The 23,677-nt window shown below is 59.3% G+C and overlaps 1 protein-coding gene across 2 annotated transcripts in view; it reads left to right on the plus strand.

Moving 5' to 3' along the window:
- Positions 1–23,677, plus strand: part of COL5A1 (collagen type V alpha 1 chain) — a 150,462-nt gene that overhangs the window by 67,866 nt on the left and 58,919 nt on the right. For both annotated transcript variants that reach the window (XM_025475661.3, XM_025475660.3), the window contains exons 10-25: positions 1,210–1,251; positions 1,487–1,549; positions 7,824–7,898; positions 8,707–8,799; positions 10,153–10,209; positions 11,065–11,118; positions 11,464–11,517; positions 13,783–13,836; positions 15,051–15,104; positions 16,274–16,327; positions 18,168–18,212; positions 19,998–20,051; positions 20,534–20,578; positions 21,146–21,199; positions 21,425–21,469; positions 22,174–22,227. In XM_025475661.3, the coding sequence (XP_025331446.1) occupies positions 1,210–1,251; positions 1,487–1,549; positions 7,824–7,898; positions 8,707–8,799; positions 10,153–10,209; positions 11,065–11,118; positions 11,464–11,517; positions 13,783–13,836; positions 15,051–15,104; positions 16,274–16,327; positions 18,168–18,212; positions 19,998–20,051; positions 20,534–20,578; positions 21,146–21,199; positions 21,425–21,469; positions 22,174–22,227 (897 nt within the window). The remainder of the gene's footprint in view (positions 1–1,209; positions 1,252–1,486; positions 1,550–7,823; positions 7,899–8,706; positions 8,800–10,152; positions 10,210–11,064; positions 11,119–11,463; positions 11,518–13,782; positions 13,837–15,050; positions 15,105–16,273; positions 16,328–18,167; positions 18,213–19,997; positions 20,052–20,533; positions 20,579–21,145; positions 21,200–21,424; positions 21,470–22,173; positions 22,228–23,677) is intronic.

Consider the following 23,677-nt stretch of genomic DNA (forward strand, 5'->3'; position numbering starts at 1 on the left):
GCTGAGCCTTTCTCCCCGCGCTGGGCCCGTTCGTCCCGGCGTCTGGCCTCCTTCCCCGGCCTCCATGGACACCTCTGGCCCAGCTTCCATGGAGATCTGTGGCCAATGTTGCCCCAGCTCCCCGAGAACCATGCCAGCATGTCTGGGAAGACACGGCAGGCCCTGGGGCCCGCCAAGGCCAGAGCTTGATCCCAGCTCCATGGCCAAGCCTCCCCAGCTGCCTTTGTCAGAGGAGGCATTTTGAAAGCTGTTTGGAGGAGCTGTCTGTGTGCATCCTGAGCACACGTAGTCCTCTGAGTGCACATCTGTGTAAACACGCCTTCGTGGTGGCAGGGAGCCCTGGAGGGGAGGCTGGAGGTCGCAGGACCCCACGGCCTGGTGCCCCTCTCCCGTGTGGGTCTTTGAGCCTCGGCTGGGTGTGCACCTGTCCCCCTTGGGAGGCTGTCCCACATGTCTCAAGAGCACTGTCCACTGTGGAAGGACTGAGCACAGCAGCTCACACCATCCCTGGAGGGAAGCAATCTATGTTTCCTCTGCTCTGGGGGAAGTGGGGGCAGGAGCCCCCTGTCCTCGGCCATGAGTGTGGCTAAAGCTAGGCCAGGCAGATCCTAGCTGGTCCCAGGACGCCCAGCTCCCTCTGCTGCTGCCTTCTCAGCAAGCAAAGCCCTGCAGGGGGCAGGAGGCCCCTGCCCTCCTGCACGGTGGTACATTATCTCAGAGGCCCCTCAAGTGGGTGTGAGACACAGAGGACATTGGAGGTGCCTGGCCCTGGTGTCCACTGGGCAGGAGGGAAAGGAGTCCTGCCCTGGGAAGGGGCTGGAAGTAGGGGCGCCCCCTGGTCAGGGAGCTCTGTCTGCTGACCCCTCTGCTACCCACATGGCCTCTCTGGGGTCCAGGCTGATGGGGTGGGAGGCAGGAGGCCTTGTCCCCACTTGGGGGTGAAGACCGTAAGGGTGGGTGGGGGCCAGTGGCAGGGAGAGGGGCTTGAGGGGGAGGGCGGCCAAGGGTCCCATGGACTTGGCAGCGTCTCCCTCGTGCTCTGGGCTGCTGGTGGGCATGCATCCTAACTGTGGTCCTCCTGGAGTCATTCTTTGCAGCCACTATGGGGTGAGCTGACCTCTCATGGGGTCATCCTCACCAGCAGGGTCTGCTGGGATCTCAGGAGCCATGGGTCCTGGGGTCTCAGACACCATCTCCTGTCTTTTCCAGGGCATGCTCATGGAGGGGCCGCCCGGCCCTGAAGGTCCTGCAGTGAGTGTTGTGCCTTGTTCCCCAGGCCTGTGGGAGGTGCTGGGGGTGGTGGGGAATCAGTGACACCCCTTAAAGGGCCTGGATGGAAAAGAGGGGGTGCTCACTGCCCTTTGCAGGCCCCCCGGGGCCCAGCACCGTCTGGGCCCATCTCCATCCTTCCAGAATCAAGGTGGGATGGGGTGTTGCCCTATGGCTGTATCTTTGAATTCTGTCCTGACTTTGTTTTTAATTCCAGGGTCTCCCAGGACCTCCAGGAACGATGGGCCCCACTGGCCAAGTGGGTGACCCTGGAGAAAGGGTAAGGGGTGACTCTGCTTGCTGGGATCACCTGCTCCATGGGCTTGTCTGTGGGCTTGTCTGTGGGTCTTCCACTTTGTGGCTGCCATGCTTATATGTGCAGAGGCAGCCGGTGCGTCAGTGTCCATCTCCACCCTGCCCCTGGCCTGTCAACCTCTCACACCACCCCCCTTCCTATGTCTGTGTCTATGGATGTTTAGGGAGCTTGACTACTTCCTGGCCCTGTGCCTGGGAAGGTGACACCTGCAAGGGCAGACCCGGCCGGCCCGAGTCCCACGGAGGCTGTTGTGGTCGGCTCACAGAGGGCCCTGCAGCCCGCGTTAGCATAACGGAATTGACAGTGCTGTGAGGGTCACGTGGGATTAGGATCTGCATTGACCCTTCCTTCCTCAGTATATGAGCTTCATGGGACTTGATTTCCCCGCATTCCGTCTTCCTTGTTGGAAATCAAGCAACAGTATGGGAGAGCTTGCTCTGGGTCAAAGGGACCCATCCCGGGGATCCCCCTGGTCATAATGACCTGTCCTGGGGTCACCCCTGGTCAAAGGGATGCATCCTGAGGTCCCCAGATCAAAGGGATATGTCCCCCAGTCAAAAGGACCCCTCATGCCTCCCCCCTGACCATCAGAGAGACTTGTTCTGGGTTTCCTGGTCAAAGGGATACATCCTAAGGTCACCCAAAGGGACGTGTCCCCAAGTTAAAGGAACTCATCCTGGGGCCTCCTGGTTAAAGGGACCTGTCTGGGTTCTCCCGGTCAAAGGGACGTGTCCCTGAGTCAAAGGGACCTGTTTGGGCACCCCCTGGTCAAAGAGACATGTTCCCAGGTCAGAGGGACCCGTCCTGCGCCCCCTTGGTCATAAGGACACGTCCCCGGGTCCCGATGGTCCTGGTTGCTGTGGAGCCATTTGGGCCGAACCCACAATTTCAGTGTGACACCCCGTGGAGCTCTAGGGTACTGCAGCCTCAGGGGCTCTTGTCCAGCGTGGCTTGTGTTTTGTGTCGGTTTTTCCTGCCGGTCTGACGAGTATGGACGTGAGCACAGTCAGATCCAAAGCTAGTAGCAGATGACTAAGCAGCGGACAAGAGAGACCAGGGGTGTGTGTGCGTGTGTCCTAGGGGACGTTCATCCCCAGGGCTGGGCACATGGCCTGGAGAGCATGGCCTTAAGGGTGTGGGTGGGTCAGTGGCTGGGTCAGTGGCCAGGTCTGTGGCTGGGTCTGGTCTGTTGGGAGGTGGCTGGGGTCTGCTCCCAAGGCAGCCTGGCGGGCAGCCAGGCTCTGGGGCTCCAGAGTGGTGCTGGAGCCAGGGGGCGGGGTGCCCCGTCCCGCGGGCAGGTGAGCACTGAGTGCACCTTCCAGATGGCATCGATGAGGGTCGGCAGCAGGTTAGCGCTGCAGGAGGCAGTGGCGCTCCTCCGTGTGGCCGGTGACCTCTGTGGAGCAACATTCCCAGCTATGCTGATTATCTATAGCTGGTGGCTCTAAGGGCACACAGAAGGTGGGTCTTCCTCCGTGGTGGAGTCGGGGGGACCGGGATGGCCTTCCCACACCTCCTGGCCCCTCCCCTCTGCCTCATGGCCCCAACTGCAGACGTGGGGGCCGCTGCTCCACCCCAGCTCCAGGACCAGACAGCTTGGGTTCTGCGGTCTGTGCCCCAGCTTGCTCTGGACACCATGTCCTCAAAGGTCTGTGTGAACGGGGGCGACGGCCAGGGGCATCACGGTACCTCAGGACCCCCGTTGAGCATGACTGAGTCCAGGTGTCAGCAAGGGAGGAGCACATGGTATGGTCCCAGAGGGGCAGGAGGAGATGCTGTCCATGGTGTGCACGACACGGTCAGTTTGCCTCTGTGTCGCTGCAAGTGTCCATCCCTCCGCCCACCGTCCAGCGATCACACAGTGCTGGGCATGGTCTAGTGCCGAGGACTGTCCACTGTCCAGCGGTCACATGGTGCCAGCCATGGTCTAGCACCAAGGATGCACTCTTCCCCACTTGGTCCCTGCCTTTGGGCTGAGCCTGGACAGGGCCAGTGGTGGGTGGCCAGCTGGGGCTTTGTGTACCCCAGACCCCTGACAGTGGAATATCATTGTTTTAAGCAACTGGTGTCTCTTAGGTTCAAGCCCAGATCCAGGAGCCTGGGGACTGGGCATGGGGTCAGCAGAGAGACCCATTCCTCTAACGTGTGCTGTCCCAGGGGTTGGAGGGAAACCTGCAGCCCACTGGCTATCCCAGCACCTTTCCAGGTGGAGGTGGGAGCTGGTTCAGGAGCTGAGCACTGCCCACCGCTCCAGGCCCTGCTTAAGCCATCCTTGTCGGAGGAGCTATCCCTGCTCACAGCTCAGCTTCCTCCCAATGCCCAGCTTTCCCAGATGTCTGCTATTTAGCTGGCAAGGGACCCCGGCTGCACAGTCAGGATTCTACACTGACACCACCAGTAGGGAGACCTCAGAATCCCTTTGTGGGAAGTGGGAAACTTCTTCTCCATCTTCTTACGTTTTGTGATTGGGGCGTGCAAATTAAACTGACCAAAGACCGTGTTGATAGAAGAAAAGGCACATGCTTGTATTACTATTTTAAGTTTCACACACATTCTGAGCATCCCAGAAAGGCAGTGCGAACTCAGAGAAGCAGCCTGACCTGAGTGCTCAGGTTCCGTTTCAACCGAGGGTGACCCATGGGGGAGCAGCGACTAGCAAAATACGGGGTGACTAAGGGAAGGGAAAGGTCATTTTGGTAAGGTCTGCTTACGTAGACTTCTGTCCGTGCTGGCTCCCAGTCCCCGGTGGTGGGGGTTGTCCTCCCTGTCCTGGTGCGGAGGACAGTGGGGATACTGGGTGCCATCTTCACGAAGGGAAACGTACGCACTCTCCTTCTAGGAGGCTGGGGGGCGGGGGCAGAGGACGTCCATGGATCCTCGGCTGCCTTTGGCTCAGAATAGTCCTTACAGCAACATGGTGTGTTTTGGGGCAGCACATCCTGATCCCCTCCACCTGCTTGGTTGGGCTCACTTGCTTGTCTATATGGGAGAGGTCTGGAAGGATCCTGCCCTCCCCCGGGTTCCACCGTCCTGGGATTCTCCAGCCTTTCCTATTACTAATTATCAAGTAGTTCTTTTTTTTTTTTTTTGAAGGTCTATTCATTTATTTTAGAAAGAGAGGGAGAGAGAGAACTCTGCTCAGCACAGAGCCAATGCAGGGCTCAATCTCACGACCCCGAGATCAGGACCTGAGCCCAAACTAAGAGTTGGTCACTTAACCAAATGAACCACCCAGGCACCCCAATTAGTAATTAGTTCTCATCTAACCTTGACTGGCCGAGCCTGGCTTCCCAACTGGTTAGATGGCCGCCAGCTCCCCCAAGCCTTGCCCGTGGGTGGTGTCACAGGTGAGAAGGGACTTGAGCCATCACCCCATCCATGCCCCCTTGGTGACAGATGGGCAGGCCCAGCCGTGCGGGCCGAGGGGAGGCAGGGCAGGGCTGGAGCTGGTCTGGCCCCACTCTCCTGGCAGGCGGGCAGGGACGTCCCCATTCCTTCCTCAGGGGCTTAGAAGGAAGCCGAGGACAAGAGAGCCGGGTGTCCTGAGGGCACTGGAAGATCCCTTGGGAGAGGAGGCTGAGTGCTCCTGGATTCAAGACATACATCCTATCACGATGCTTCATGTCCAGGACGGAGGCCCATTCCTACAGCGGTGCCTCCCTCCATGCAGAATGGGATGCACATCGTACCCTCGGGGCAGGAGTGGCAAGGGAGGCCCACGCCATCCGTCCCTGGCCGCCTTGTGTGCTCCAGCAGCCCCGCAGGGTCTCACTGCCCCCCACCCCCCGGAAAGCGTGCTTCACAGGTGCCCCTGGCATCCCTGGCACCACCGCTGTGCCACCATGTCCCCTCCTGGCTGGCTGGACTTCCGCCCAGCACCAAGGGAAGGACGCAGGCTAGGCCGCTGCACTATGACAGGCAGAGTCCATTGAGGACTGTGTGAAGCTTGAGCTTCGCAGGAGCCATTTCAAGTGCCGTTGCCGCGGGTGGCGAGGCAGGTTGGTTTCTTTGCTGTCCCCCTGTCTCCTGGGGATGGGCGTGCGGGTCTGCTCTCCCCTCTCCCTGAGGGCTCCGGGGTGTCAGGACCTCTTATGGGGCCACCGTTCAACCCCCAACAGCTGGTTGCTCACATGTACTCCCCCCACCCCCCACCGCAGCCAGGCATCTCTGTGCCTGAGCTCCCAAGGCAGGTCACAGATGGGGTGGGCCTCCCTTGCCGCTGCCGCCCAGCTGGGTAGACGTGCATCCAATTCTGCAGGGAGGGAGACTCTCGTCCCTTGGCATCGCTCTGGTTGTGGAGAGGGTGCCTTCCAGGGCCTTCCCAGCCTGAGCGGGGCTGCAGGCCCAGCACTGTGGCTCCGAAAGAGCAGGGAGGGAGGACACACAGCAGGAGGGTCTTTGGGAGCGGAAGGTGGACAAGGGGCCGCCCCCCGCGTGTCCCAGCTTCCAGTGCCACACGGGTGCACGCAAACCATGGAGACACACAGGGATGGCGTCTGTTCCCTGGGAGACATGGACTCTAACACCTGAAGTTGGGGTTTGATTTGGGACCAACTCCCAGGCTTAACTCAGCAGCGGGCAGCACCTAGGTTTCCAAGAGGAAAACTTGTTCCCGATGTTTTCTTTTCCATACCTACTTCTCATCTTCTGAGGATTTTTTCCGATATGGCCGAGGCAAGGGCCATGCCCGTGAGCAGTTCTTTGACACAGAGGTTCTGCTTGCAAGGACTTCCCTGAGACAGCTGTTCGCATGGCCCCCACCACAGGACGTGCCCTCAGAGGGCAGGCGGGGGCAAAGACGAGCCCCTCGTGCGTGGGAAACTCTACAGCTGTTAAACAGAATGAGGCCAAGTTCATAATAGGCCGTAGTGGGCAGGGAAGAGAAAGAGCAGATTGCAGGACGGGGTGCAGTTGGAGGGGGTGACCTCCTGGCGAAGGAGAGGCATCCCCCGAGGCCCTTGCCGCGGAGACCTGTGGGCGCGCTCTGTGTCGCCAGCCATCGTGCGTGCTGCCCGCTGTCCCTACAGGTGCAGAGCTCCAGGGCTGGGTCCTCCTGCGGGGAGGAGAGGGAGCTTTCCCTTTGCATTTTGTATAAATCGTGTTATACAACAGCTCACGAGAGCAAGGAGTGCGTCTACAGTAAAATAACCAGAGAAGAGAGAAGCAGGTGTTTGTTCAGGCGTGGACTGTTCTGGGTCCTCTGGGATCGTTCCCCGAGAGCCGCAGATTCTCCGTCTTGTCTGGGAACCGGGACCTGATCTGTCTCCCCCGCCTGGAGCATCGCACCGCTGCTGTGGGCGCTCTTGCCGGAGCGCGGCCGAGCTTGGTGCAGAGTGCTGGACCCAACACCATGGCTTGTCGTGGGGTATGGCTCGTGGGGGTCCCTTTCCATCCGGAAGAGGGAGTCAAGCCTCCATCTGTGTGCAGAGCAAATCTGCACCCCAGGCTGGTGGGAGTCTGCCGGGATCTATGAAGGAGCCATGCTCATAGAATGTTTTGGGTTTTTTTTGAAGATAGAGTGTCATACTCGTTTTACACTTGTAGAGTCCCGCGAGGCCAGGGTCAGTCCGGAGACTCTGCAAGGGGTGTCTGCCTGGATCCTGCCTCAGACCAGATTGATGGGGTCTGTGGGGGCCATGGTGTCATCTCCATGCACATGGGCTCTTGAACTTGCTCGAGAGGGGTGTGTGTCCTGTGCACGTTCCTCGCGTCTGTCCAGCAAGCGGACGCTTAGACTGCCTCCTGTCCAAGTGACCACATGCAGCGTCGGTGGGGGCTGGGTCACAAAGGGCACCTCACTGGCAGGTGGAGGACATGGGCCTTGGGGGCCAGGGGGCGGCCTCACCTGCTGGCATGCAGGCCTGGAGGACACATTCCTGGATGGTAGAGGCCCTGGCTTGGTCTGCTACACTAGTCCTGGAGTCACCTCTGTCCCTGCAGTCCCCGGATTGCAGTCTCCCTCCTCTCTGCTCCTGCAGATCCCTCTGGGTTCAGCTCAGAGCCCCTTTGTCCTCATCCCTTTCCCCCTAGAAGCCTTTCCTCATCCTCAGCCCATGGCCAGTGCCCCTCCCTTCCCTGCACTTGGCTTCTGGAACATTCCACGCCATGGGGTCTTGCTTTTCTGTGCTTGCCTACTAACTTTCCTCGTGAGCTGCAGCTCTGACCTCCTTGTCTGGACATAGCCCTGGTCCATCCCTGTTGCATTCTCACCCAGCTGCCTTGGGTCCTCTGTCCACAGGGTCCCCCTGGACGCCCAGGCCTTCCTGGGGCTGATGGGCTGCCTGGCCCTCCCGGAACCATGCTCATGCTGCCTGTGAGTATCCTTCATTGTGGGGGTGGGCGGCTGGGGTGGGTGGGCTCAGGGCTCGAGATGTGGTGGAAAGGGGGCCCTGAGCTCTGGGTCCGAGGGGGCCATCCCTTGCCACGGAGTCACTCTGATGTGGGCCAGCCATCTTGTAGAAATAGGCTCCTCTGGAACGGACCCTGGTTGGTTGAGGCCTCCAGCTCTCTGCAGGCGCCCAGGGCTGTCCTGTCTAACAGGCGGGAAGTCTGGCTCTGCAAGGAAGCTGAGTGGCATCTGTCCGTCTCCACTGCGACCTCCATGTGAGCATGCTACCGGCCAGTCCCACCTTGTGCCTGACCTGCCCTTGACCTTGTGGTGTCATCTCCTTTACTAGGAGCCCAGGCCCAGGAGGACAAGTGTGTGGCACTTGCTGGCACTTGGACATCAGTCTTCTGGCTGGTGACCCGGTGCTGCCCAGGAGGCTGGGCATAGCTTGGGGAGACCCCGTGTGAAGCCAGGACCTTCCTGGCTAGGCCTCCCCGCTGCAGGCATTTGCACTGGGCCCTTGGCTCTTTCTTGCAAGAGCTAGGGGCTGCAGGGTTGCAGAGTGAGGTGCTGCAGAAGCCAGGAAGTTTTTCCCAGACTTGGGGCAGGTGTCCAGGTGGCCCCAGGGCTGAGGCTGGCAGGTGGGGCTAGGGCTGTATGTCCCAGGAGGGGCCCGGCGCCAGATGCTGTCCAACCAGACTCCCCCAAGGCTCTGCTGTCACCTCAGGGGCTGGGGTCCAGCGTGGGCACCCTCATCAGTGCCTCCGTTGACCTTCTGACTTAACACCCACAGTTCCGCTTCGGAGGGGGTGGCGATGCCGGCTCCAAAGGTCCCATGGTGTCGGCTCAGGAGTCCCAGGCTCAAGCAATTCTGCAGCAGGCTAGGGTAAGTGGTCCCTGCCTCCCTGGTGCCCTGGGGTCCAGGGAGGGGTGTGTGTGCTCAACTCTGGGAGATCAGGATGCTGAGGGGACATGCGCTTGTCTAGCTGGGAACCCAGGCTAGCCTTGGGAAGGGGCAGGGAGGTGTCTCAGGGCTCGTCCATGCTGAGGGACCAGGCTCCTGGATATGGATGTGCAGGGGCCACCTGCTGTTCCCCATGGGGCTCCAGGGATGGAGAGACCTGGAAGTGGCTCGCTGCAGGGAGTGGGGCTGAGTCAGAGCCCCTGGGGCTCCCAAGGAGTGTTTGCTCCCTGACTGCTCCACTCTGTAAATCAGCCGAGTAGTGAGCCAAGGTTTTCATGGATGATGCTTCAGATTGGAGACTGCAGATGACAAGAGCAAACCCCGGTTCTGTGGGATGGGTGGTGGGTGGTCCTTCCGTGGAGCATTGCCTCTAATGGGGCAACTCAGGACGCTTCTGAATAATCCCTTGTTTGGACAATATTTATGTGGCTCTGGCGCAGCGGAGGTGATGTTAATGATCAGAACGTATGGATAATTACAGGATGGCTTGAGTATTGAGCTGTTGCCGTGGAATAAAGCATCCGCGTGATGCAACGCAGTGCCGTGCGTGACGAACCCCATCGCCTGCGGCTGGATTTACTGGCTGGGCCTGCCCGGCTGGCCTTTTAATCTGAGTGCTTTAATTGAAGCCAAATGGATGATGGGCTTACAAGATTTTATAATGCAAACAAATCTTTTCCAAAATGAAAATGGCACCGTGCAGGGGCTGGGGGGTAGGGAACTGAGTGCCAGAAGAACTGAGCAGAGGAGATCCTTCAGGAAGGGGGATTGGGCTGGGCTGGGCTGGGGTACGTGGGAGCTGGGCCCCAGAGCCGGGCCCTGGGTGGGACAGGACAGGTGGCGGTCAGGGGTGCCCTAGGAAGGTATCCACGTGAGGTCTGCAGGTGACAGTGGCTCCAACAGCTCGCTGTTCCGGGACTCACTTGTTTTACCCACGGAGGGCCCCCAGAACTTTCCCCAGCTGCTGGAGGGTGCCGGACGTGTCTCTGGGGTGGGGGGAAGTGTGGTGCTGATGTTGAACGTGAGTGCACAAGGGTGTGGGTGCTGGCTGGGGAGGAAGGAAGAGGTCGGCACCCAGGGGGTGGAGTGATGGTCCCCACAGGGGGGCACCCCACCCCCGGGTTCTACCCCCACCTCCCCCTCAGCCTTGGTCCTGGGTTTCTGGAGCTCCATCCACCACCCTCCTGCAGACGTCCACGTTGGGCCTTCCCTGCCCGGAGGAGGCTCCCCTGCTAGCACCAGCTGTTTCTCAGCCTGCCCCGTTTTCTCTTGCAGCTGGCACTGCGGGGGCCGGCTGGCCCAATGGGTCTTACAGGGAGACCGGGCCCCATGGTGAGTCCTTGGTGGGAAAGAGTGGGGGAGTGTGGTGAGGGCTGGGGCATCCTTTGGGCTCCCAGCTCATCCAGAGAGGGCACACTTCAAGCTCCTATCAAGCACTGATTCTATCAGTGGCACCCCAGTGGGCACTGGGGCCCCGGGTATGGGTGGGGTGGGAGGCTGTGGTGGCCGGGGTGCTGGGAAGCCTACCACACCTGCTCTGTCCTTGACCTAGGGAGCCCCAAGCCTTTCTTTCTGACTGTCTTCATCCTTTACAATCATGTTTCCAAAGTTGGGAGTACTTCGGGGGCAGATCTGGGATTCCTTGCGCCGCCCCCTCCCCAGCTGCACAAGCTGTGTGGTGTGTGTGTGCCCAGGCACACTCAGGGTCGGCAGACGAGGTCCCTAGGGAGTGCGGGTGGCCTTTGCAGTTTGCAGGGAAATGGAGGATTTAAATGCGCCCCCCGACCCCCGTTCCCTGGGGTGGACTTGGCTCTCTGCCCTTCCCTGTCTGTGCTGGCTCAGGGCTGCTCCTGCCCCATCATGGCCTGGCGATGCCCACGCATTGCCCTGAGCCGGGGGCTGTGACGGACCCCAGTCATTGTTCTAGAGATAGAGAGACAAATGCTTGTGAGGGCTTCGTGGTCCTCATACCATACGCTCCACTGACCATTTTGTTTAAAACCAAGAACACATCCGCGTAACTGGGCAGTTAACTGCTCATCCCTCGGGCTCTGTCCAGGGCAGGCAGGCTGGGCTCCGGGGACTGAGAGCTCTGTGGGTTCTCAGCGGGCGCCCTGCCCCATGGGGCGACCCCCTCCCTGGGGTCTGTGTGATGTGCATTCCTTAACCCAGACCCTGTCTCCCTAGGGCCCTCCGGGCAGTGGAGGTCTGAAGGGCGAGCCGGGAGACATGGGGCCTCAGGTATGTAGGCACCTGCCCTTGCTGCTTGGAGGGGCACCTCCTGGGCATCAGAGGTGGTGGCCACCAGAATGGGGGACACAGCGCTGCATTTTCTCAAGGAAGCCGGTGGGAACTGTCATGGTTTTGTGCAGCATATGCCGCATGTGGGCGTGTGGCAGAAATAGCTGCGGGGACCAGGCTGGCTGTGCCCTGTTGGGCTCTCACTCGGGCAGCAGGTCCTGTGCCCTGCCCGGAGCTGCTTGTGAGCCGCCTCTGCCGGCTTGCTGAGCATGGGACCAGGCTCTGCTCTTTCCTCTGAGGAACATGGACGCAGCCTGACCCTGTGCTGTCTCTGATTCCTGACAGGGTCCCCGAGGTGTGCAGGGCCCGCCTGGCCCCGCCGGAAAGCCTGGAAGAAGGGTGAGTTTAGCGGCTCGGGGACAGCAGCTGGGTCACGCTGGGGGGTGGGGGTCTGTGGTGGGTCTGCTGGTGCCTCCAGTGCTAGGCCTGAGGCCTAAAGCCTGGATTCTCCACTCTCCTCTGAGGGCAGCTATTTTCAAGGCCCACACCCTTCCCCAGGATGGGAGCTACACCACAGGTGCTCTGCGTCCTGGGGCTGGTACGGCTTGCCCGCCTCTGCTGCTCTGGCCTCTGGCCTCCATCCTGAGCACCTTAATTTTATTTATCAAACATTTTCATGGAGGCAAGTTCCTGGGCCCTTTGGGAGCAAGTGTGGAGAAGACAGAGTGATGGGTGGACCTTACTTCCATGGGGTGGCCTCGTTTCCCCAGAAATGGCCTTGGTCTGGGGGGAAAATGGCCCAGTGGATATCTGGACCCCCGACGACTTTGGTAGGCAGGGGGTCTACTGAATGGAACTAGTTTGTTTCCATGTGACTGTGGCTGCTGAACAGGGTGTGCGTTTACAGGTTAGTATGAATTAACGATCCCCATCCAGACCAGCCAGGGAGAATCTGATGGGCTCATGTCATGCTCTACTGAGTGGGTCTTTCCAGCCAGAGGAGGCTTCTAGGGGGAAGAGAGGGCTTGTTCCTAGGGTGTCCTTGTCCGGCTGTCCCTTGGGGCTGCCCATGCCCCTTTGCTTGGACAGTGTGCAGGTGGACAGGGCTCCTTGGGGGCGGGGGGGAGGCTGACAGTAGTCATGAGCCAGAGTGATGGGGGCATGGTGCTCGTGTAGCTGTCAGGACATGGGTTCCGATGCATGGGGGATGCAGGCCCCAGGCAGGGTGGGACCCACATCTCCACACAGCCTGCTGATGCCAGATTTGGGGACTCTTGGGTGACAGCCAGGGGTTCATCTTGGATCCGATTCCAGAAAAGGTTTTATTTCATTAAAGGTTTCTGTGAGTCTCTGTAAATGCTTTGTGTCCTGTGTCCCCTGGGGATGGTTCCTGGGCAGGCAGGAGGGTGACAGAGGGACGGAGGGGCGGGGAAGGCGGAGAGCCGGTCCTCCCACAGCTGACGGGGTTCCTCGGCCCGGGGTGAGAGCACCCTGTCTGCAGGAGGAGAGGTGGCAGGAAGCCGGAGGGGCTGCACTGGCCTGGCTGCTTCTCTGGCTGGAGCCCTGGCTGTGACCGTGGGAGCAGCCGCGTGTCCTGCCAGGAAGCCTCCTTTGGTTTCTGAGTGTGTGCATACCTGTGGCGCCCCCCACCCGCCCTCATTGGTCCCCCCACCCAACCCCGTTCCCCTGGCTTGGCTTCTGCATTTTGCCCTGGAGCTGCGTTGCCTGGGCACCTTTCCTGAGGTGACGTTTCATCCCTGGCAGCTCCACATAACCTTTAACCCCGAGGAAGACAGACCATCTCCTTGGGGTCCACCCTGGTTCCTGGCTTCTTTCCTTCTCTGCTGCTGCCCTGTCGCCCCCATTTTCCAAACTTTCTCTGTGCTTGGTGGTGAGCGGCCCAGTGACAGCCTCGTTTGACCAGGGGCTCACGGGACACGGGGAGGAGACGGGTATTGATCTGGCTCAGCCCTTCACACATGGCTAGCTGACATTGCTCATTAGTGAGTTGGCACCTGGCTGAGTCCCTGTCCCTGGCCAGGTGGCCTCAAACCTGGCGGGGCTCTATTGGGGTGACCCTGGGGCCTGCCCTTCATCCTTGTGGCCGGCCGGGTGGGGCCCGTGGGCTTGTCCCTGGCAGTTTGCTGGAAATACCTGGAGGTAACAGTCCCAGGAGCAGCCTCCATGGATGCAGCGTCTTGCTCACAGTGGGCAGCTGTGTGGCTTTCGTGAGACAAGTTCTTTCGTAGTCACTTGGACTAATCCTAGGTGCTTTGCTTTCTGAGACTCTCCAGCCAGCAGTCTGGCTTCTGGATGGAGGAAGGGAAGTGGGCTGCGTATTGCGGCTGAGGCATGATCTCTCGAGAGCCACAGACCCCCAGACTCCCAGGCCCATGGGCGGATGGACAGCGTTGCCTGGCTGCCCTCCTGCCACATGGTCTTACCCCCAAACACAGAGAGGCAGGTAGTATTACCTCTATCTGGCACTTCAGATGGCAAGGCCCAGGAGGACTGGAACCATATCAAGAGGCATGGAGCAGCCCCAGGACCCCAGGCCTGGGTCCTCCCGGCCAGCCTGGCCACATGGGGCTATGTGGCTCAGCTTAGCCTCACCGGAAGCCACCACTCACCAGTCCCCATGACAGCTTGCCTCCTGTGTTCCAGGGCCGAGCTGGGAGTGACGGAGCCAGAGGGATGCCCGGACAAACTGGCCCCAAGGTAGGCTACACTCACCACCTCCCTGTGTTCTGGGACCATGGCCGCCATCACTGTTGTCATGCTGGTGACGTGGCCAACGTGTTGGTTACATGGTGGATGTAATTTTGGTCACAAGTAATGACTAATGACATTCATGCTCATCTGGGGAGGGGACCTGGGGGGTGAGGAAGGCTCTTCATGGATCCGTCTTTCTGATGTGTTGGCATGAGGACTGACTGGGCTGGTGGGGTGAGTGTCACAAGCAGGTGTGACAACTGCAGCTGGTTTGCTTAGGGGGCAGATTTGCTCCTTTCAAGAGAGTGGTGAATGTAGGGGGGCAGGGGGCATCCCAGCTATGGAAACCATGGACAGGCAACAGGATCCCACATGGGGGTCAACACAGGAATGCCAAGTGTGCAGGGCAGGGGGTCCTCTTGTCCAGTTTTGGGATGTCTGCCCCTCATTGCAGGGAGCGAGTAGACACTGCATATGGGTCACTGCAGGGCTCGTATCTTGGCTCTGGGAGAGCTGTCCTGGGCAGTGTGTGGTGCCAGAAGAAAGGCTTGCTTCTCCAGGGAGCACACCATGCTGTGGATGGTCACCTGGACTGGGTGGAGATGGGTTACCAACCCTGCTGGGTGTCCGAGACACCTGTTCATGCTGTAACTGGTGCGGACGAGCTCAGATGCTCCCTGTGCATCCTGAGCTCACATGAGGCTCTGGTCTCACATCCCCGGGGTGGCAGGATGGAAGAAAGGCTTCTTGGGTCACTCCCAGTAGACCATGGTCTTCTTCCAACCGACCTGAACTAGCCTGTGCTCAGCCTCACCCCACATGGTTTTGCGATGGCCATGAGATAGGGCAGGGTGGCCAGGGAGCCAGGGTAGTGCCGGCCCATCTGCTGGGTAGTATGTGCGCTGAGGGTGTAGTGGCAAACAGGACAGGCACACGTGGAGGTGCTGCCGTGGTCACTTGGCCAGCAAGACTCAGAGTCTGTGGCCCAAGGACAAAAGTCACCTCTGTGTTTCTGACCTTTGTTGGTGTTTGTGGGGAAAAGAGCCTGGGAACCTGGATCCAAGGCAGTGGAACACATGGTGTGTGGAGGCCGGTGGTCACCACATGTGAAGTTCCTGGGGCCCGGGGTGCACTGACACTGCCTGAGCCGTGGCCGAGGGACAGCAGCTGAGCTGTGTGCATGGCATGGTCTCTGAGCAGCCTCTCTGTCCCTCTTGCAGGGTGACCGTGGCTTCGATGGCCTGGCTGGACTGCCGGGAGAGAAGGGCCACCGGGTAAGTGTCCTGTCGGAGTGTCCCTGGTACAGAGGTCCCGGTGGAGTCCACACAGTGGATGTTATTTCTAGACAGCTGGAGGGCTCTGGCGTGGGGCTGCGTGCCCTCTGGTCTAGGGGGTCACTAAGGAGACTCCAGGGTGGGGGAGTGGAAACCAGTGCTGACATGATGCCTTTGTTGGTGGGAGGTCAGCCCAGAGGAAGCTGGTTTCTTCTCTGTGGCTTCTGATGGAAGAGCCCGGCAGGCCTGGCACCCTGGTGGTGCTGATGGGCGAGGGGGGATCCTTCCTCAGAGACGCCCGCTGCCTGATAAACGGGGCCTGTCATGCCCTCGGTGAAGTGATTTCTAAGCTGCCAAGGACCCTTTGCAGCATCAGTGGTGACTTGGGGCAGCTGGGCATGACCCACATGGTGCAGTGACAAGGGCGGGCCACGTGCTGTGGCCGGCAGCCCTGGTCTCTCTCCGTGTGATGGCCTCGTGCCGCTCATCGGACATTTTCTCCCTTCCCTGCCCTGTGAGAAGCAGACCATGTCTCTTCTATACTTCAGCACGTAGCGGACACATGTGCGTGTGTGTACACGCATGCACACACACGTTTGTTGGCTGTGTCAGGGGGTTTAGCCATCACGTCCCAGGGGGCGTTGAGAGAGGGCTGCAGTAATGTACCAAAGCTGCGTTGTCCACAGTATCCAACCATGACATGGGGACTGGACACAGACAGCCACCACGTTGGGGCCAGTGGGATCCACGGATGTGCATTCATTGAGCACCAGCTGTGTGTGAGGCCTGAAGTGGCCAGGGGTGGGAGGTGGGCTGGTGCTAACCCTTAGGACACTGGCTGTCCAGGGTGGTAGCTCTTTCTTGGGGGATCCAGTGGGCTGGGGGTATTCTTGCTTCCCATAGAGAAGCGGGCAAGGGTTGCTCAGGCCCCGCTGCCGTGTCCTGAGGTCCCAGGGTGCTCCATGTCCGTGGATCTGCCCGGCCCTACTAGAGCCAGTCCAGCAAACCGGCCTCCCCACACCAGTCTCCCAAATGGCCTCCTGTGGCCCCAGAGTCTCCATGGTCTCAGGATATCCAGTGTCAGAATCACAGGAAGATGGATGGGCATTTGGGACCGTCATGTGCGGCTGCTCCCGAGTGCTTGACACTGACCCCTCTTGACTTCTCAGGGTGACCCTGGTCCTTCTGGGCCACCGGGACCTCCAGGAGACGATGGAGAACGGGTATGTACCCTCCTGCCTGCCCCCTCGGGGGGTCTGGGCTAGAAACCACTGGGAAACGCCAGTAGCTATGCGTTTGGCCACCAGGCATGAGGCTAGGGGAGGAGGGGTTGTGGAGGGCAAAGCCATGGGATGTGGGGACAGGCCACACGCCACTTCTGAGATAAAGCAGGTGAAAATTTGTAGCTTGACTGTTGGTCCTGTGCTGCGTGGCGTCCTGGATCTGCTTTCACTTGCCACTGGTCGCAGAAAGAGGGCCCTTCGGGGAGGCAGATGCCCAGGTCACCATGGAGGAGGGGTGTCAGGAGAGGTCATGAGCTCAGGGTCTCAGCTTGTCTCATGGTCCGGGGGTAGGCTGGGGGGTGGCGGAGCCCGGAGATCTGGGGGGTGGGTGGAGAGTCTGGGACAGACCATCCTTGGTCTGGAGGCTGGTTGGGCAGCTGGCTGGGTGTGTGCAGTGGGGAACAATGCTGTGCCCGAGTTTGGACCATGCCTGGAGCTGGGCCTCCCCCGGGGGCTCTGCAGAGTCCCCATGTCTGTCAGGTGTGTCTTCCTGGGGCTGCAGGCTCAGTGTCAGACCAAAGCACAGTTATCCTGAGGCAGAGGAGCATGGGAGTGGTTAAGCCCCCCATACACTCCAGCCACTTACACTGTGTCCCAGGTATTAGGGGTGTTTTAGGGAAAAAGTTTGAAGCCCTGTGAATAAGAGGAGCAGGTGAGGCATAGGAAGGCCAGGCCCTGGTGGCCACCAGCTCTCAGATTGGTCTTGTCAGGGCACCTTCTCCTATCTGGGCCCCCACGCAGCTCACTGCACCATAGAAAGGAGGGGAGGGTCCTTCTGGGTGTCTGCACCTCTCGAATCAGAGGAGGTGTGTGTGTGTGTGTGTGTGTGGATACATAGCGTATGTGCTTGTGTGTGAGTGTGCAGGGTACTTATGACTGCATGTGCATGCACAGTATCCACCCGTGCAGGCCTGGCTGTGTGTAGGCGCTCGTGTGTGTGTGCATGCGTGTGTGTGTGTGTGTGTGTGTGTGGTGAGGAGAAGGGAGCAGTGTGTTGATCGAGAGCAGCAGAGTACTGACAAGCAGCTCCTGACCTGGGACTAGTGGAGCCTCAGCAGCATTTCCTTCTCCAGCCAGAAGGAAAAGACTCATCTTGGTTCCTCCCCCAGCTGTGTTTAGGGCCCTGGCAGAGAGGTTAGGGTACCTTGGGGTTGGCCCAGGGGATCTGGTGACCGTCTCTCACTCCTTCCCACCTCAGCTCTGTCACTTGTGTTCCAGTCTGTCATTTACCCCTCTTCTCTCCCCCCTCCCTCCCTCTCTCCCCTCCCCCTCTCTTCCTCCCTTGGCCCTCCCTGCTCCTTCCCTAACACCTGTCATCCCCCCCTCCCTCCCTTCCCTGTCTCTCCCCTCCCCCTCCCTCCCTCCTTCCCTATCACCTGTCATCTCCTCTCTCTCCCCCTCCCTCCTCCCTACCACCCTGTCCTATTTTCCATCTCTTTCTAGCTTTCATCCCTCCATCATTCACTCCTGTCCTTCCCCATCAAGGTAACCAAATCTTTGCTCCCGTGACTCCTCCTGTGCAGCTTTTTCCTCATTGGAACTGTGGTTTGTACCATCCTGAGCAGAGTGTCCCAGGGCCCCAGATCCCACCTTTTCCCTGCAGCTTTATGGGAGTGAGGACATTCAGGCCTTCCCAGCAGGTCCCAGGGCTGGTAAATCTGGCATAGGCTGAAGTGGCCCCAGGACAAAGCATCCTTCTGCACAGCCTCAGGGAACATTGTCTCTCTGTCTGGGCTTCTAGAACTTGTCCCTAAAATCTTGCCTCTTTTCTCCCCAACAGGGTGATGACGGAGAAGTTGGGCCCAGAGGACTGCCTGGGGAACCTGTAAGTCTTGATCGGGTTCTGTCTCAGCATGGAGATGGGCTGCCCAAGGAGGCCAGGCAGGGCAGAAGCAGGGACCGACCCAGAGTGTAGATTAGAGGGGGGTCAGCCTTGGGACAGACACATCTGGGGGATTCTCGAGGAAGGAAAAAGAGCACATTGGAAAGGCTAGTAGGGCAGATATGACCTTCCACAGAGGAAGAAGCTGAGGCTGGAAGGGCTGTGATTGGGACTCCAGGCTGCAGGCATGGTGGGTGTCCAGGGCTATCATGGTGGGTGTCCGGGGTCATCATGGTGGGAGTCTGGGGTCATCATGGTGGGAGTCCAGAGCCATCATGGTAAGTGTTCAGGGTCATCATGGGGGGTGTCCAGGGTCATCATGGTGGGAGGCCAGGGCCATCACAAGGGGAGTCAGCGCCACTGTGGTGGGTATCTGGGGCCATCGTGGTGGTGTCCAGGCTGCAGGCATGGTAGACACCCAGAGCACACCAGGCACATGTCCAGGGGCAGTTGCAGGGACTGATCAGACAGTTTGCCATCCCTTCTCATGTCTACACATCCCAGAAATGGAGCCTTCCATCAGGGTGGCTCTGCCATGGCATCAAACGGCTTTTTTCCCCAAGCCAACCTCTACCCAAGTAGAGGGTCACCTTCATTGGTGACAAAGAACACCATGGTTACTTTTCGAATGTCTCATTTTGTTGTCCACGTCGCTGTGGCCATATGCATCTAGTGATGTTAATTGAGGACACGTACTGTGAACATGGCACAGAGAGAGAGCCCAGGGTTGTGCTCACACGTTTACTGGGGACTAAATTATACCCTGGATGACTGATGAGCCCCTAAGGAGAATCCATTACCCAGTCCTCTCCCTAACACGCACCTGAGCGATACCTCTGGGTTATTAACTCCTAGAAAGCATTTACAGGGCCAGGTATTTAAATAATGAAGGGAACAGTTCCATGGCAATGAGCAGGGGAAGATTCTTCTTCCATGGCCTCTGAAGAGCATCCATCAACATTAAGGGTGCTCATGCCTTGGTTAAGGGCTGGGTGATCCCCCAGCAGGTGAGGCGGGTGTGAGTGGTTCATGATGGGGCTCCTGCATGTGGTGAGCAACGACTCTGCTATGTCACCTTTTAAATCTCCTGATCCGTGCTGGAGTCGGCACTGCCTTGAGACTGTGTCCCTCGGCCTGCTCATGGGGCTGTGCCCCCATGTACCCCTTGCCACAGGAGAGGGAGAGGCTGAGCTCTGGGTTCTTGTGGTATCCCAGAGAAAACCTGAGCCCTGTGCTTAGTCTCTGTATTTGGTCACCATGTCCCCATCAGTGTGTCCTCCCTCCACCTTCTGTTGTCAGACATGCAGCCGCATGGAGGGATGTGAGAGGGAGCAGTAATGAGACAGGGACAAAAGTGTGCCATGCAGCAGAGCATCTTTGTGGCCTCTGAGGGGAGAGCTTTTGTGTGCACCTGCCCTGAGCAAGGGTGAAAGAGCCCCCTTGACTTGAAAGGCTCCCCTTGCTCTGAGGGTGCCCTTCGATCTTCTGAGCCACTGGTTAATTCTGGGCTCCTGCCTCTGCTTCCCAGAGCCCAGGTGGAGACTGGGGTGGGGTGAGGAAGTGAGGCAGGTGAGGACGGTGTGCTGGCCACGCCTCCCAGGGAGATATGGACACCTGTGTGGCGACAGAGGCTCTGGGAGGAATGGGGCTGCAGGATTTGCCACGAGGCAGGGCCAGAGTGGGGATTCTTGACCAAGTGTGAACAGTCCTTGCTCTTTCCTCTTGCAGGGACCGCGTGGTCTGTTGGGGCCAAAGGGGCCCCCAGGCCCTCCTGGACCTCCGGTAAGGCGTGTCACCTTGTACACTTGCCCAGGGCTAGTTGAGGGGGGGGCGGCTCTGATGCTCCCAGGTCGAGGAAGCCCTCCTGCAGGTGTAGCCTCGAGCATGGAGACAGAGGCCAGCTGGCTGTAGGGCTCTCTGCTTTCTCATGCGGCACATGCCTTTACAAACAGGCCCCAGATGCCTTGTGTCCCCCTTTGGAGACCTTGCAGCAGCTCCTGTGAAAGATCTGTTGGGAGGCAGCATGTGGTCCTGGCGGGGCTCTGTCCTGGTGGGTGGCTTCCCTGGGCCTGCCCTGCCTGATGCTGGGGCCTGGCAGCTCCACTGACCCCAGGCCCATCAACCCTTGCCCTTCCCCAGAGGGTGTGCCATCCCCAGACATGTGGCCAGGATGCCAAGGCGGGTCACGTGGGGTTCTCCCTGTGAGCATCACGAATTCTTTAGCATTCTGTCTTGTTTTTTGCTTTTCTTTCAATCTCATCCAGGGTGTAACGGGTATGGACGGCCAACCAGGCCCAAAAGGAAACGTGGTAAGTCCCGGGGGTCTGCCGCCCGGCTGTTGCCGACAAACCGGGTGGGGATCCGAGGAGGAGGCCACGGCCCTGAGCCCCGGCCCCCACGGAGCCAGCCGTGGGAGAGCTCGCAGCCACGGTCCTGTGGCCGTGCTTGCTGCCGCTAGAGCCAGGCCACAGCTGCGCAGGCATAGAGGGACCTGCCTTCTCCCTGCCCTGTGCTCTCTCTGGTGATGAGCGTGGACTATGAGCCAAGCCCACGACAGATAGGTCCCATGACTCTACTGGGGGACTTGAGCGCATTTTGCGGAACGTTCTACCAAATGGAATACTTTCTGGTCCGTTCCTTTCACGGGCTCCTTCCTGGTGGCCATCGGCTGCACTGTCAGAGACAACTGAGTGCTGCTGGCATCGGGGTCAGCATGGAGGGCCTTGCAGGTGCCAGGGCCTGGTTCCCCTCTGCCGTGGGGCCACCTGCCTCCTCCTGCCTGGGCATGGTCCTCTGACACTGCTGTTGGGCGTGATAGTACGTTGTTCTCCTGCCGGCCCCCTGGAGTCCCCATCCCTTGCTTCTGTTCCCTCTAGGGCCCCCAGGGAGAGCCTGGCCCCCCGGGACAGCAGGGTAACCCAGGCGCCCAGGTAAGCCAGCAGCAGCGGGCAGTGGGCAGGGCAGGTGTTCGGTGGGGTGTCCTGGGCCCTGTGCTGCCAGTCCCGGCCAAAGGGACCTACAGCCTGGATGTGACCTAGAACCGAGTCGTTGGTGTGCAGATGAGGGGGAGGGTGCTGGGGGGAGGTGGACAAGGGGTGGGGAGGAGTTGGGAGCCAACTTCCTTGACCTTTCCTGCTCTACTGTTCCTCTCCTAGGGTCTCCCAGGCCCCCAGGGTGCCATTGGTCCTCCAGGGGAAAAGGTGAGTGGGCTGTGCCAATGTAGGAGGGCGCCCCACCTGCCAGAAGGGTGTGTTCCTGCCAGAAGGATGTGTTCCTGCCCCTGGGAAGCTCCCTCTGCCGGAGACCACAGAAATGCTGGCCCTCCCACCTAGGGAGGGAAGCTCAGCTCGCTGTGCACTGAGAAGATGAGCTCAGGGGAAGATGGGGGATCTCTGCCTTTCATTGATCATAAATTCACTCAGTCACCCATTCACTCATTGTCTGACTGTGTGTGAGGGTTGCCAGATTTAGGAAGAAAAAGAAACGCAGGGCACTCCGTTAAATTTGAATATCTGTCTGACATCCACATTTAACGGGGCATCTGTTTCCTTGTTGTTTGCTTGTGTTTTGTGTTTGCTAACTCAGGCAACCCTGAGTGTATCCTGGGCACCTGCTGAGTCCTGGGGGCTGGGGGGAGCCCCAGGGCCACGCATACATATGCAGGCAGAGCTTGTGCTCAGCCCAGGTGCTTGCCTGGGCAGAGCTACTTGTAAGGCGTGGCTCTCAGTAGCACAGAGTGCTCTGGGTGCACTGGTTGCTGGAAGCTTCTGTGCCTCCGAGCATCCCTTTCTACAAATGTTCTTTGAGCAGAAAAGTTGAGATGTGCCCTCAGAGGCAGGTGGAGGGTGGGGCAGCCTAGTGGAGGGGCAACCCCAGGGCTCACGGGGTCTCTGGTTTGTTCCAGGGTCCCCTGGGGAAACCAGGCTTGCCAGGAATGCCCGGTGCCGATGGACCCCCGGTGAGTACCCTGCTTGTCTCACCCCTTCACAGCCACCCGCCCTGGGGGTCCCCCAGGCCTGCAGCTGCCCCCCTCGCCCCTCGTTTCCTCTCTCCCACCTCCGAGAATGAAGACCCCGCTGATTGCGAGCTTGCTTGCTCAGTAGTCACTGGGCTTCGAACACTTTTCCCTAATGAGCTCCAATCAAGGGGTGGAGACGGCATGAATAGGAGTGTGAGTTATTTATTGGGGGTGCTGCTTCATGACCAGAACCAGCCTGCATTGTTAACTCCCTGGAGGGCTGGGCTGGGCTCTGAGCCGGGTGCTGTGCCACTGGTTTGAAGGGAAGGACGACGCGCGTGCCGAGGGTATTTTTAGCGATCCCACACTGAGAAGGAGGGTATTCACAAGCACGGGCGCATTTTCAAAGTGTGAGCCCAGCTGTGGAGCCAAATTGGGTGGCGCCTCGAAATAGCGAGCCGGTAACAGGTCCAATCTGTGGCTGAGCTGTGTGGGAGGGAGGAGTGGGGAGGTGACACAGGGTCAGTGTGTGTTACAAGTATGTGTGGATTCATCTGCGCCCATCGCCCTCTTTGCAAGTTGCTGGTGGGATTTGGGGATTTGGGTTATTTTTAGAGGATTCAGGTGATGCTGCCTACACAGCCTGTTTCCAAGGACAAGCTGGCTGAATTACCTGTTTCAGATACGGCGTATTTTATTGTTCTAATCACGCCGTTAAAAACTAAGCAGCTCAGTATGTTGACAGCGAATTGGTGACTGTGTAAGGCACAACCATCCTCTTCCCTTTATGGTGGAGTGTGGTTCTGTCCAGGGCATCACACGTCCGTCCCTGCCCTTCCTCCTCTGAGCCGACGGCTCGCAGGCCTACCACGTGCAAGCTGCCCTGGGCCTCCTGTGGCCTCCCGTAGCCACAAGCCTGCGAGCATGGACACAGCATGTCGCTTACCTTCTCTAACTTATATTCACACTTAATTTCCTCTTCTGATTATAAAATAACACATCTTGTTATGGAAAATTAGCAAAGTAAATGGAATGACAACGAAATGAAAACCACCCTGACACCATCTCTGAGGCCCAACCCGCTGATAGCAGGGCGGCGCGGCTCCTCGCGTGCATTCTGCTCTCCAACCCCCGCCCTCCCCTGTGCATCTTCTGTAGCATTTGGTGTGAGGCCCTGTGGGTCTTCTGCAGGGGCTCACGGGGTGATGGTGCCGGGGGTGAGGCACTCTGTAGACCCCCACCTCCCTGACCTGACTGCTTCTTCCAGGGACACCCCTGCCCCGTCCCCACACTGACACTTCCTCCGACTCACTAGGCACCTCAAAGGGTCCGATGTCCTTCTAAATTGTAAGACCCCTGTCTGTGGGGCCCATGGGCTGCCTCTCCTGGACTCTGCCCTTCTCTTCTCCCAACCAGCACTTAAACCTGAAACAGGAACACATGGTAGACC

Source organism: Canis lupus, chromosome 9 (assembly GCF_003254725.2).
Source record: "Canis lupus dingo isolate Sandy chromosome 9, ASM325472v2, whole genome shotgun sequence".
Lineage (NCBI taxonomy): Eukaryota > Metazoa > Chordata > Mammalia > Carnivora > Canidae > Canis > Canis lupus.